Source organism: Castanea sativa, chromosome 6, assembly GCF_040712315.1.
Source record: "Castanea sativa cultivar Marrone di Chiusa Pesio chromosome 6, ASM4071231v1".
Classification (NCBI taxonomy): domain Eukaryota; kingdom Viridiplantae; phylum Streptophyta; class Magnoliopsida; order Fagales; family Fagaceae; genus Castanea; species Castanea sativa.
Genome location: NC_134018.1, coordinates 11,898,603 through 11,913,585, shown reverse-complemented (window position 1 = coordinate 11,913,585; position 14,983 = coordinate 11,898,603). Strand labels below are relative to the sequence as shown.

At 35.2% G+C, this 14,983-nt stretch overlaps 1 protein-coding gene and 2 non-coding genes across 3 annotated transcripts; all 3 read right to left on the bottom strand.

Moving 5' to 3' along the window:
• Positions 1-1,084: 1,084 nt before the first annotated feature.
• On the bottom strand, positions 1,085-1,200 carry LOC142641859 (U5 spliceosomal RNA). Its single transcript, XR_012845533.1, has one exon. It is a non-coding gene; the product is annotated as a U5 spliceosomal RNA (small nuclear RNA).
• Positions 1,201-6,192: 4,992 nt separating this feature from the next.
• LOC142641853 (U5 spliceosomal RNA) lies at positions 6,193-6,310 on the bottom strand. The gene has a single exon (XR_012845527.1). It is a non-coding gene; the product is annotated as a U5 spliceosomal RNA (small nuclear RNA).
• Positions 6,311-8,365: 2,055 nt separating this feature from the next.
• LOC142640680 (tryptophan synthase beta chain 1) lies at positions 8,366-13,068 on the bottom strand. Its single transcript, XM_075814884.1, has 5 exons — positions 12,670-13,068; positions 11,264-11,620; positions 10,029-10,471; positions 9,841-9,935; positions 8,366-8,739 (listed from the first exon to the last, which is right to left on the bottom strand). Exons 1-5 carry the CDS (start codon positions 13,009-13,011, stop codon positions 8,564-8,566), a joined length of 1,413 nt encoding a protein of 470 aa, XP_075670999.1. The 5' UTR covers positions 13,012-13,068; the 3' UTR covers positions 8,366-8,563.
• Positions 13,069-14,983: the final 1,915 nt, after the last annotated feature.

The window sequence follows — 14,983 nt, the reverse complement described above, 5'->3', positions numbered from 1 at the left end:
TGACATATATACTTTGCTAGTGGATTTGGTGGTTGAAAGCTGAAGAAAAAGAACAGAGTGCAGCCACGGTTTTGAGGAGAAGAGAAATTAGAGGGGTCGGCTAGGGATTTGAGGGGAAGAGAGAGTAGAAGGTTGAGAGACATGGGAAGGCTTTGATTTTATAGTGTAGAATCAATCTGTAGATCTGTATCCGTAGTGTGGTGTAAATGAAAGAGGGGCGGTTGGAGCTTTGAGGAGAAGAACAAGAGTTAGAGACAAAGTAAGGATTGACGATGAAAACGAAGAGAGACGAGATTGAGATTGAGATTGAGATTTGAGAGAGGCGTGAGGTTTGGTTTTGAGGGGAAGACCAAATATCTAAGCTTATATACCTAGGTTATAAGGGTAAAATGGTAAAATAACTTTTATAACCTAATCGGGTCAAATGGGTTAAACATGTTGAACACGAACACGACCCGTTTAATAAACAGGCCAGCTGTGTCAATCCGAATATGACCCGAACCCGTTCAACCTCAACCCATGACCTGTTTATAAACGGGTTAGTCGTGTCGGGTTCGCGGGTCGTGTCGAATTTTGCCACTCCTATGATCACACAAGCATGTTCACCTCAAGTGTTATATTTTATAACTTGTATGCATCAAAACCTCAACCTCCTAAGTATGTTTCTGGAAACGTCATACTTCAAGTGTGACCTGTGGAGTCTCATTGTGATGAGGTTATGACCTGAAAACCTTGTGTCACACATCATGAAATGTTATATACATCACTTCCTGTGTAGTTAAATATCTAAAGTTTACATATATCACAGCTAAAGATTTAGAGAAGGAAAAGGATTTGGAGTCTATTCTCTTAAAATCCACAATAGCTCAAGCTGTGGAGTCTCATTGTGATGAGGTTATATATGATGGCTGGCTAGTATGAGTCCATCCAACAAGACACTCATCATACGTTATATACATCACCTCCTATGTAGTTAAATAACTAAAACTTCCATCCTGTAATTGCGTTTGCGTATTCTTTAACTATATTTCTTAAAAGAGACTGAAATAAGGTTTTGAAAACATTAAACTAGTATTTTTAGGAGCTTCCCCTTAGGAGAAACCCCTCCAAAAATAGGCGTATGCCACTATTTGCGGCGCGCACACGGTATTCTTTAGTAAAAGGCGAAAGAATAGTTCGCTCTGTGCTCACCGCGTGGCTGCGTGGTCTGTAAATCAAATCAGTTTCCATTTTATAACAGCTATCTTACCCGACTTTATTGTATCTATTCTATATGGGACATTTACGCGAATTTGAAAGCACATAATACATGCGTTAAGACATATCTATGACCGTGGAGAGTTCTACTTAGCAGGATGAAAAAGGTGCTGCTCTACGTCATCTCTTAAAATCAAAGAGCATTTGTTCCTAGGAGATTAATAACAGACATCATCTTGGTGGTTTTTGAAATGTTGCATTATATGAAAACTAAGACAATAGGCAGGAGTCCACACATGGCTCATAAGCTTAATTTGAGTAAGGCATATGATAAAAGTGGAATGGGGATATTTTTAAGTAATAATGCTGAGATGGAATTTCATTTTTGTTAGGTTAGTATCATTGTATAATCTTTATGTATTTCCTGAGTCTTATATGCTATTCTAATTAATGGTGTCTCTATGGGCTACATTAGACGGGCAAGGAATTAGGCAGGGGAATATTGTCTCCCTACCAATTTATCATTTGTGCTAAGGTTTGTTTGCCTTAATGAGACATGCTAAGGGAGAAGGCAATATTGGGCTCTGTCAATCTCAAGAGAAACTCAATTTTCTCGCTCGCTTATGATAGTCTTTTATTTTGTAAAGCCACGATGGAGAAAATGTCTAGCTATTTTTAGCTATGTTTGAGAAGGAAAAGGATTTGGAGTTCTATTCTTTTCAAAATCCACAATAGCTCATAAGATTATGATGGCTGGCTAGCATGATTTGAGATAGGGGTGTTTACCAAACCACTCAAACTACATGACCACGTCCAAATTGATCAAAACCATCCAAAAATGGAATAACTGCCCCACACCAAAAGTGATAGTAAACCGCACCCATATATTAATAATAATAGAATATTATATGAAGGAAGTGGCTAGCCCAATGTTAGTATGTTCCAGTTTCACATTAAAAACTGCTTCATTTGGTATACAAAATCAAAAGTTCAAAAAAGCTCCATTCAATTCTCCATCTTCATCTCACACTCTTAGTCTCTCTCAAGTATAGCATTGGATGGATGAACCTTTTTTGTTGCGTTCATATTTATTTAAACAATTTCTTGTTGGATTTGTAATTTATTACTTGTTTTGGGTTTGTAATTTATTTCATGCTTTGCTTTAGACTTGTTTCCATTATAGTAGTGATAATTGAAACTAGTTGGTATGGCTAGTAGTCTAGTAGTGTATACACTGTTATACTTATGGATCTCATGGTTGTTGCTTGTTAAGCATTTTATTTGTTACAAGTTATATTTGTTTAACATGTATAATTGTGTATGGTTTTACTATCATGGATTTTGATGTTGTTTTGTATATATTTGTGGTACTTTTAGTTTACTATAATCTATAATGGATTTTTTTTTTTTTTTTTTTTGGTGATCTTAGTTTTGTAGTGGTTCTAGCAAGAACCACGAACACCCCTAAATAGAGATTTTGGACATGGATATCTTGTCCGTCCAACAAGCCATTCATCATATGAAATGTTAAGGGGCTGTTTGGATTTCCTTGTTTTCATCACTTATCACTCAATTTCCATCACTCATCACTCAAAAATGGTACAACCCATGAAAATGCAGCTTGTTTGGATTAGTTTTTAGATTTTGTTTCTATCACTCAATTCTCACATATTTGAGTAGTGAGTTACAAAAACTGAAAACAAGTTTTAGATGTTTTTGAGTTATGGAAATTGAGTTATGATGGTATTTTTGTAAATACACACACATGTGAGGGACCCACGGTTAGAGCATTGTCACATCAGGCGCTACTTTTCACTCACCCCACCAATGGCTCCTTCACACCAAAAACCAACCCACACAAAAAATAAACCCAAATTTCATATCCAAGCTCAGAGCTCCTTACACACCCTCAGCCTAGCCACGCCTACTGAGCCTCACCTTAACCAACCCTGCCGGCCCGAGCTCAGATCAACTACTGACATGGTGCTTAGGCAATGGGTATCACAAAAAGTTGAAGTTTTTGAGTCATTAGAAGTTGGAAACAAGTGTCAAACATGCCACCTAAGGAAGTTGGGGAATTTTCAGTGAAAAGTGATGAGTTATTGAGTGATAAGTGATGAGTGATGGGTTTTGAGTAATGAGTGATGAGCGAGGGGGTCTCCTACATTCAAACAAGGCCTAAATATCTAAAAGTCTAAATATCTCAACAACCGTTTTATACCAAAAAAATAGTGAACCATGCAAACTAAGGTTGAACTGCCCAGGTTTGAAAACTGTGGATGGTTCTTGCGATTTAGATCAAAGCTTAAAAAAAAGTACTTACACTAGTAACAAGTTTCAGCCTTTACCAGAATTCCGGTCAAAATTTCGGTATGCCAAGTGAAATGAGTGCACCAGCCCAAAATTATAACACCTAAGAGGAAAAAGAAAAAAAAAATTGAAAAGAGAGAGGCAAGAGAGAAAGCAAGAAAGAAAACTAGTAACTGATATGAGGTGGAGATGAGGGAGAAGTTAAAAAATAAGTGGAGTCAATGGGGATGAGGAAAATGATAAGGCTGATGAAGGAAGAGAGTTATGAGGAGGAAAAAAATAAAGCAAAAAAAAAAAAATATATATATATATATATAGGAGGAAGGTGAGCTGTAAAGAGGAGTAAGAGCATCAATTATCCTAAACAAATGTCATTTTCACACCAAAAAAAAAATTTATTTTATCTATTTTAACACATCATTTTACAATTTTCCATTCATCAAATGTTCTATTTTAATATCATAACACATTAAAATATTATAAATAAAACTTCTACAGGATTTAAAAAAAAACAAATAATTTATAAAGCCTACACCATCGTAAATGAGCATAATCCTTTGCCTCCACCCACTAGTACAACCCGCCACCACCACCCATAGGTGCAACCCACCACCAACCACCACAAACTCACCACCACCCAATTCTACTTAAAAACAAAAAACAAAAAAACAAAACAAAAACAAATGAAGAGATCGAATTAGAAATTAACCAACCAAAATAATCCCAAAACCACCAAAACAAACGCCAATCCACCAGAAAATCTAAAGACCCACAAAACCCAACAAACCACAAACCACCAAATTAATGACCCACATAACCCATCACCACCACCAATAAAGGCAATATACATAGCCCTAAAACCAATGCCGACCCACCTATCATTGCTATTAGAGAGAAATGTGAACGGAGAGAATCCATGAGAATAGAGCCACCTTTATGGTGAGTGGAAGCAGAGACCGTGGCGAGATCGGGGCTTGGCAAGATAGCTGTGGGCAAAGATCTGTGGTAGAGATTGGCGGCTTGTGATAGAGGGAATAGAGTGAGAGAGGCTAAGATAGAGAGAGAGGAGCTAAGGGCTGAGAGACAAACGGGGAGACAGATCTATGAGAGGAGAGAGAAAAAATCGAATATTTGAAAGGAAAGAATTTTTTATAAAAAATTAAATTGTTGGTTTACCATTTGTATCCATACCATTCCAAATTTGGAATGGTATTGTTCGCCTATGCCAAATCTTTTAACATTTAAAATATCTGATGTGAGGGGTTTTTGGGTGTTTGGTGTGTCAAATGTCAAATATTTGGCATTTGACACACCTGATGCTAGTGCTTTAAACGTATGAAAATGAGAGCATTTGAGAAAAAGAAAAAGGAATAAATAAATGTGGTCCGACATTTGATTAGATCTTGACATGATTTTGGCGAGTGAGAGGGAGATAATAGAGGAAGAACTAACTAAAACTAATACGAAAACGAAAAAAAAAAAAATCCAATTTGTATTGGGTTTGACTTTAAACATTTTGACTTTAGCTGATAAAGATTGTACACTACAACAATAGTTTGCATACTAATAACATTACTCTTTAAAAATGAACAATAGTTTGCATACAAATAACAATAATACAACATTTTACTATTTTACTAACATTTTATATTTATATTGCATTATTTTAGACCATAGTTTGCTTGAGATTTGATCTTTCATATTTGTCTTGTGAGAGTTATGATATGAAATAAGGACAAAATTTAGTTATAAAATTGATTGTAGCATAAAATTACAACCTTACTCATTATCATTTTATTGGAGGTTAATTCTGATAAATTTACCATTGAATTATATTTTCTTATAAGCTTCATGCTTGCATACAAATAACATTACTCTTTAAAAATGAACAATAGTTTGCATAAAAATAACAATAATACAACATTTTACTATTATACTAACATTTTATATTTATATTGCGTTATCTTAGACCATGGTTTGCTTAAGATTTGATCTCTCTTATTTGTCTTGTGAGAGTTATGATATAAAATAAGGACAAAATTTAGTTACAAAATTGATTGTAGCTACAACCTTACTCATTCCATTAGATTACATCTTCTTATAATTTTCATGCTTGCAAAAATTTTAGAAAATTAATGATCAATAATAAATATAAATCATATATTAAATAATACTAAATTTTCAAAATATATAATAATATTTATTTTATTAAATAAATTTGTAACCCAAATACCTAATCTTCTTTCACGAAAGAAATACTCCATTTGTCCTAAATTGTTTGGCTTGCATTCTATTTTAGGATATTCCAAAATTATGTCTAGTTTGAAAAGTCAAATACTATAAATTTATTAATTTTTCCTTTATGCCCTTAATTTATTTGTGGGAGCATTTTTTAATTTAAAAAAAACTTAAAAACTTAAATTGTGATATCCACTGTCATCTTTATTCAAATTATTAAAAAAAAACGTTTTCAAATAATTTTTTTGATAAATTTGTTTAAAGTTAGTTTAGGAGATTTTTAACTTATTTTTTCTTAAAAGGTTAAAGCGGTTAATAATGTCTCCCTTATTAGACCAAACAATTTGCAATAGATTACACATTTCTATATTTAATTATCTTATTTTATTTAATTTTAAATTTATACCAATTTATATGTCTCGGTTAATGTTAAACTAGCATTTTAGGAGCTTTCCCATAAGAAAATCTCCTCCAAAAATAGGCGTATGCCACTATTTGCGGCGTGCACACGGTATTCTTTAGTAAAAGGCGAAAGAATAGTTCGCTCTGTGCTCACCGCGTGGCTGCGTGCTTAAGCTATACAATGAGCTGCCTTTTTATATCAGCTATCTTACACAACTTTATCGTATCTGCTCGATATGGGATTCCTACGCGAATTTGTAAGCACTTAATAGTTCATAGTCGATACATCCGTGTAAGACGCATGGGCGTGGAGAGAGTAGACTGAAACTTTGGTTTTCTTGAGACAAAAGTGCCAGGCTATTGGGAACAGAGAATAATAATTTCGTCCTGTTAGCTCATGTGATGTGATCGATGTGTGAATTTGTGATGAAGGTTCAAACTAACAGGATGAAAAAGCTGCTGCTCTACACCATCGCTAGAATTCAAAGTTCCTAGGAGATTAATAATAAACAACATCTTGGCGAAAACCAAGATAAGGGGTAGGAGTAGGAGTCCACACATGGTTCTTAAGCTGAATTTGAGTAAGGTAAGGTGTATGATAGAGTGGAATGAGGGAATTTACAAGCAACAATGCTAGAGATGGACTTTCATCCTTGTTAGGTCAGCCTATCCTGGGTAGTAATGGTATCAGAGCAGAAACCCTTGAATTGTAATAAGATGTCTTTGTTCTTTAGTTCAAACACTTTTCCTGTTGTGGAGAATGATATTGGGAGAGTTATGGTTGCAACATCTCTATTTCCTTTTGAGACATACCTTGGGTGGCCTCCTTTAATTGGCAGAGGCAAGAGAACGGCTTTTGAAGAGATCAAGAGTTCTGTCCATTAAAAAATTGAAGGAAAGGATGGAAGGAGAAGATTTTATCTGTAACTGATAGGGAGATCTTGACCATGACAGTAGCCCAGGCTATCTCAATCTATGCCATGAGTTGCTTAAGAATACTAGACAGCTTTGTTCTGAATTAAATTCTTTAATGAGTAGATTTTGGTGGGACCAAAATGGTGAGGAAGGGAAAAATGATTGACTAAAAGTTTGGATAAATTATGTAGATCCAAGAATTGGATTTTGAGACTAGAAGCTTTTAATTGAGCTCTTGTAGCTAAACAAGGGTGGAGCCGTCAATAATCACTCTTATTGCCTTCAAATCAAATATATTCCAGACTAGTCAGTTCAATGTTCCTATTCGCTCTTTCTTATGCATACAGTCTAGCTCAGGCAAGGGGTGTGATTGCTAACGGGTTGAGACTTGAGATTGATGACACAGCTCGGGTTTGAGGTAATAAATGGCTTCAGTTTCAAAATGAGAAGTTTCTCAAACAAGAAAGAGGTAATAAATGACTGTCATCACAACAGGGACAAAGATAGTTTCTCTATGTACAGTTCTTCCAGAATATGCAACCACTGTGGAATTCTCAGTTGACTGATTCTATTTTTCTCCCCCTTTGAAGCTTCCCAAATCAAGTATACCTTTGTCTCATAGACGATTAGATGGCAGCCGGATTCGTCATTGTGGATGGGAACCTCAAATGGAAAATTTGTTGTGAAAAATTCATGAATTATTAGTGAAGGATGCGACTCCTAAGGTATAAAATAAAATCAGAGGGCTCTTCATCCAATCAAATGGGTGTGCATTATTTTTGGAATGGCCTTTGGGCTGTCTCGGTTCCTCATAAGCGAATCAAATCATTTATGTGGCGTTAGCCAAGTGAGGGTCTGTATACTTCCTACAACAACAAATTTAATTCACAAAGGAATATCTTCTACTTGCTGGAAGAGACTGAAACTGTTTCTCATGTGCTTTGGAGTTGTGATTTTGCAGTGTTGGTGTGGACTGTGGAGTGGATTTCGGTTCAAGGTTGATCAAGTGGTATCTTTTCAAGAGGTGTTCCACTGTGTGTTAAAAATCTAGGAACTGGACACTAATGGGTATGTTGCACACTGATAAAATGCTATCAAACACCATTATCTGTAAACCAGAATTTTAACTAGTCAAGCTATTAAAACAGTGTTTGAGAACCACCAAATTATGCGAACATGTATTCTTATATTTCAAATATGAACTTCGACAAAGTATCTCTTTCAAATATAAGCATCAGAATGCTCCTAGATGCCCAGATGAAACTCTCAAGCAATCTGCAGCCATTCACTGAAAACTACAATATAAAGATGATCTGCAGTCATAAGTCATAACTGCATTTATACATTCCAAATTTGTTTTAAACTTGATTGTCAAAGAGTTGAATATAGTCTTACAAGTGACAAACAAAACTGAAACATCTCAACCCAACAAAAAAAAAAAAACAAAGAGGGTGTTCTTTAGTTTATTTGTAATGGCATACCGCATACATGAACACCACCATCAAAGCTGCAAAAGCTTGATAGCTGTTTGAACATCCTTATCCCCTCTGCCACTGCAATTAAGCACAAGCCTAGTTCCATTGGGGAGAGTAGGGCAGAGCTGCTCCAAATAAGCCAGTGCATGAGACGTCTCCAAAGCTGGGATTATGCCCTCTAGTCGCGATAATCTCTTGAAAGCTACATATACAAAAATAACCAATAAAGGAACTGATTTAAGTGGATAATAAGACAATTTTGAAAGCAACTTCAACCTAGGGCAACAGTGAAATATCAGATTTTGTCAGTGATGGTAGATTGCTCATACATAACCTCAAAAAAAGCATTCAGGGACTCATTATCGGTTGGAAACAGCAAACAGGCATTTTATGGGGGGACAAAGTTTTCCTCCAAGCCAATACATGGTGGCTTCCCAAGTTTATAGAATTCCAACAAGACTATTAAGATTATGTACTATCAATATACTGTAATCCAACACCTAAACCATCATTAACATGTATTCTTCTGAAAATAAACCGTTCATGTAGAGCTAGAGGTAAGATAATGTTCTAGTAAACTGTATCGGTTAGTTCGTCATATCAAGTCATTCATGACAAGATTGCAAATCCAAAACAAGGTGAGTGTGGGACAAAATACGTTTGTAACATGGAATCAAGGTTGACGTTTTCAACAGCAGAAAAAGTTTTCATCATAACCATCTTTGATCAACAACCATCTGTGTTGTAAAAAATGGATTTTTTTTTTTTTTTCAGAAAATGTGATTCTTTTTAATTCTTTTCTAGTTTGTCTAAACTTCAAATACATAGAAACTGTTCTCTCTCTCTCTCTCCCCAAAAGAAAAAGGAAGAAGATGATCAACCATGTGCTACTAGAGGCCTTTTTACCTTCTTTTTCTTGGCAAGAAAAGTAACTGAAAAGAAAATGACTTCTACAAGGAGACAAGGAATTGATGGTTGAATGACAAATAAATCATACTATCATAGTACATTAGAGGACTCTACTTTGATAACAGTGTTAATTAGGCCTTGTATGTTAAGTTTCAAATTTTATCCTATTAGACAAAGGACTAAACTCATATTGGCAAAGAGACAACATGCATCCCCATAATAATGTCAAATGTCGCAGATACAAACATATTATTAGCAACAATCAAAGCAATGCAATACTCATCATCATGTAAGACATAATTGACCCCCCTTCCAAACGCTCCCCCCCCCCCCCCCCCCGGGCAAAACCCCAAGAATACAACAGAAAACATAAAGCAGTTTGTAGACGCCATACCTTCTAATGCTTCATCATCTGTGACACTATAATATTCAGCACGTCCTATATCTTTCAAGTAACTGTGCTCTGGCCCAACTCCAGGATAATCCAAGCTATAAGCCATAAAGACAATATGTACATTTAGAAAGAATACAACATAAAACACACCAAATGTGACAAAGGAAAAAATCAATCAACTGTCTTACCCCGCACTTATAGAATGTGGTTCAATGATTTGCCCATCATCATCCTGTAATAAATAGCTCATAGCTCCATGCAAAACTCCAATTTCCCCTTTTGTCAAAGTAGCAGCATGCTTACCACTGTCCAATCCAAACCCTGCAGCTTCCACACCAATTAACCTTACATCTTTGTCATCTACAAACTCATGGAAGAGTCCCATGGCATTCGAACCTCCACCAACACATGCTACCAGAACATCTGGTCCCCCTCCCCATTTTTCCAGAGCTTGTTTTCTGGTTTCTTTACCAATTACCGCGTGGAACTCTCGAACCATCATGGGGTATGGATGTGGCCCAGCAACGGAGCCCAAAATATAATGGGTTGTCTCTACATTTGTTACCCAGTCCCTAATAGCTTCTGATGTTGCATCTTTCAGGGTGGCTGTCCCAGAATGGACTGGTCTAACCTGTAATAGGAAAAGAGAAATTCATAATTTAATGATGCAACATTGGCAAGAGCAATTTCATATAAAAATTAAACGATAACTGCAACATAAAAATCCATCTGAGCCCTTTAAATACTACAATTAGTAATATATCAGGAACAAAATGAATCTTGTCATCCCAAGAACCTAAAAATGATTTTTAAGAGAATTTGATGGTGGCATATAATGAAAAAAAATAATTGAAAGAAAGAAAAATATTTAAAAGAGGAATCAATGACGTATACAAATTGTGTTCCCAATCCCAAAGACTCCTTGCAAACAGTTGCAAAACCAAGAGATTGTTAATTATCAGCAGAAGGATTCCATAATATAAGTAAAATATGGGCGACCTAAAAGCTTAATAGCAAAGAAAGAATGTAAAACCAGCTCAGAATGGAACACCTAGGCAACAATCTCACTTAGCACTGTCTGCCTATAAGAACAGCCAGAAGTATGTTTCTGTTGGCCTTGCTTTGTACATAGTACGAAGTTTGCTTCAGATATTTTAAAATAAAATAAAAAACCATCATGCCTACACAAATGAAGTGCCAGTTAAAAAAACATTATGCAAATAAGGCTGCTAACATCACAAAGGTTTCCTCAATTTCTAGGATAACTTTAACTTTGTTATGAAGAGAGAAAATGAAACAGTGCTGGAAAATATGCAATGTATAATCAGACCAGTTAAATGAACCATGGGATTGTGAAATGGTCTATGTATAAATTAGGCTACATAGCTCAAAGAACTAAAGGATGAAAACTATGGCAACTAACCTCAGCTCCAAGAAGCCGCATTCTGAAGACATTAAGTGCCTGCCTCTCCATATCTTGTGCACCCATATAAATGATACATTGCAAACCAAACCGAGCACAAACAGTTGCTGTTGCAACTCCATGCTGACCAGCTCCAGTTTCAGCAATAATCCGCTTTTTGCCCAACCGCTTGGCAAGCAAAGCTTGGGCAACGGCATTGTTGATCTTGTGAGCCCCAGTATGATTCAGATCTTCTCTCTTGAGGTAAATGAGTGGACCTTCACCGTTGGGACGTTTATAATGCTCCGTCAGCCGCTCTGCAAAATAAAGAGGAGTCTCCCTCCCTACATAGTCTTTCAAGACCCCGTTCAGTTCTTTCTGCAAAATCAAATATTTTCCCTATAATTCAATAACTTTGACATATATTCACACAGAAATAAACACGCAATCAGAGTTTTTCCCCCCAAGATACTTGAGTAGCAGTTACATTTTCAATGAAGACTGAAACTTTATCATCTAATTCAGCTTTGGCAAACTAAAACAAGTAAAAATTTTCTCTAAAAAAACGAAGGGTCATCGCAATGCCAAGACGTAAGACAAAAACTTCTTTTTTGTAATCAATAATGGATTCCTCAAAATTCATAATAAGCAGTAAAGGCCCATACCAGAGTCTCATCAATCCCACACTAAGCTAATACTTCCATAACACATGAAAATCAAGGCAATAAAAGCCTATGCCAAGATAACCATTTCCTTAATCCTACATCCTTATACCCTCCATTTGGTAATTGAAAAACTTAAGGAAACCAAAATAACCCCACATTTCGGTATCCTTATCCCCTTCATTTTATTTTTATTTTTAATTACTGGTAAGCTGCAAATGTTGGGGTGGGTCTAGAACCCGCGAACTCACCGTCCATCCCATTATTATAGGAGAAGGAAGTACCATTTGAGCTAAATAGCTCATTAGCCCACATTGTTACAGCTCCAAACAAAATGAAACAAAGCTTTTCAAATTGCAATATAGAGCTTCTACTCTAGCAACACCAAAATCTTTTCTGCATTCAATACCATACCAATTTGCCCCTCAAAACTAATTTCTTTTCCCAAATTTCCAACAAAACCAAACACAGCCAAAGCTAAAAAAAAACAAACCAAAATTGAAAAGAAATATTCAAATGAAGAACCCCAACAAGTCCCACAAAATTAGTTCCTTTTTTTTTTTTTACTAACAAATTATCCAATCCTCAAAGTAAATATCACATTAAGCAATTAAGGTTCAATTTCATAGTCTTATCAATCCCCACACTAAAAATCCAAACAAAACAACAAGCATTTCATTTTCACCCCCAAGAAAAATTCACTCTTTTTCCCAAAATTTCCACGGAACCAAACACAATTGAAAGGATTGAAATGGAGGAGAGAACCTGAAACTCGTGGTCACCGGCGAGAGCATGGAAAGCAGACTCGAGCTCGGAGAGGGCGTGCATTAGGGTTTCGGGGACGTATTTCCCGCCAAACTTGCCGAAACGGCCGAACGAATCGGGTCGCTGGAGTGGGGTGGAAGACCCGTTGTCGTCCATTCGGAGCTCCGGCGGGTCACGGGTGGAGATAGCGCAAGAGATAGCGAGCGAAGAAGCAGAGGGGTAGGTGGGCGTAAATCTGCGGAACCTGAAGGGCAAACGTGTAGAGGGCTTGAAACGGTGAGTTCTAATAGAAGAAGAATGGGTTGGTGTGGTGGTGGTGGCGGCAGCAGCAGCTGATGCCATTTTAGTAATGAACAACAGTTGTTTGCTTACTTGGGTTTTTTATGGCAAGTTTTTTTTTTTTGGTTAGGTAATATTGAGAGGGCGTTTGGATAGCCCAGACGTGCGTCCACGTCTAAAGTTTTGGCTTTTTTTTTTTTTTTAACGCGTGTTTGTTACTGTTTATTAGTCATGAAAATTAATTTTAGGCCAATGAACAGTAACTTTTAGAATAAACAGTATTTTTTACCTTTTTAAAAATTATTTTGCTACCGTATTTTCAATTTTTAATTTTCAATAATAAGTTCTATCCAAACGGACCATAAATCTATTGACCACTTTTTAAACAATAAAAAAAATGTATCGTTTTTGGATTCTTTTCTGATGATGTCATATCAGCTTTGGTCTCCAGATTTTATGTTATGAATATGCAGTGGGAATTGTGTTGGACCATAACCAATTATGTGTCCACATCAGGACATGCAACTACTTGCACATACTTTTCATCACGAATTGATGGGTATACGTTTTAGCTACTGCCTAACCACCACCAAAGGTCCCCCCAATATGTACTAATTTTGATTCACAAAATAGTAGCAATTTGATTCACCAAAGGTCCCCCAATATTGCTGTTTTTTATTATTATTTTTAGTTGTGTGACGTGACTAGACAATCTTCCTAGAGCACGATTTTGTGCGAAACCCAATAGTAACTAGTTGCCTAGATGGACCGACGAAAAGGACTTGTAAACAAGAGATCAATGCAGAAGAATATGATAGTTGTCTCTATTTTGTGTATATTGTTATGTGTGAAACTTAATGTATTTGGGTATACCACGAGAGTGCTCTCTATGTATAAACAGTTTACTTAAATAAATAAAACTTCCCTTTACAACTAAACAAATGTAAAATGCATAAATATTTCTCTATTTCTATGTGTATAGAATATCAAATTTAACAAAAACTCAGGATCTTATAGCTCATTTGGGCCTTAAATTGAATATAGTTTTGAATTTTTATTCATTTATTGGCAATATTAAACACCTAAGCTTAATGCCAAAAAATTGTATAATTCTTAGGTCTTTTATATATAATTTTTTCAATTCTTTATTAGAAAAACCACAAACCTCTTTATCATTAAGGCCCTATTTGAATTCATTTGTATAAGCACTTAAGTCAAAGATTATAAACAGGACCGGTTCAAGAGATTTTGGGGCCTAAAGTGACATTTAAATCGAGGCTTTTATATATTAAAATGTTATTAAATAATTTTTTACTTAAAATCCATTCTTCTAATTTGTTTAGACGCAATTATTTTTTTAGTTTTTTTTTTATAATAAATTTCTTGTTCATTTGTGAGTTATCTAATTTTTTTTAACTTTTTTTTTTTGAAAAATGCTAAAGACTTTCACCTAATTATTTTTTATTATATATAGTAACGAATTATCTAGAGAACTCTTTTGAGATATGATTATTTTTTCAAAAAATTTGATTAATTTTTTTCCTTAACTAGTATATAAATAAATCTACAAAGATAATTTTTTATTAAAAAGAAATGAGTGGATGGTGGTCCACTTACACTTTACTATTTTTTTTTCCTTTTTTTATGTGTGACTTTGATAAACAATTTCTTTTAAGTAATGCATGAACCCGTTTTCTTTTAATTTTACACTAATTATACAAAATTCCTAAATTAGCATAGCAAAAAATTTAAATTATAAATTGTAATGGACCCAATGTGTGAGTTAGCATGTTAATTTAGAAATGTTGTAAAATTATTGTGATATTTTGTTGTGTTCGTAACGTTACTCATTTTTTAATCTATTGGTTATAATAAAGGAATTGTGTAGGACCATTATGTGTCCAAATCAGGACATACAAAGTAGGTAACAATATGCGCATAATTTTCATCATGAATTGATATGTATACATTTACCTATTGCCTAACCACCACCAAAGGTCCCCCAATATGTACTAATTTTGAAAATTTGATTCAC

What these genes read in the sequence shown, in the direction of transcription:
- LOC142640680 (XM_075814884.1), bottom strand. Translation starts at nt 13,011, where the DNA reads ATGGCATCAGCTGCTGCTGCCGCCACCACCACCACACCAACCCATTCT. An exon ending in CCGGTGACCACGAGTTTCAG is followed by an intron (nt 11,621 to 12,669) that starts GTTCTCTCCTCC and finishes TTGATTTTGCAG; the next exon opens with AAAGAACTGAACGGGGTCTT. An exon ending in TGCGGCTTCTTGGAGCTGAG is followed by an intron (nt 10,472 to 11,263) that starts GTTAGTTGCCAT and finishes TTCCTATTACAG; the next exon opens with GTTAGACCAGTCCATTCTGG.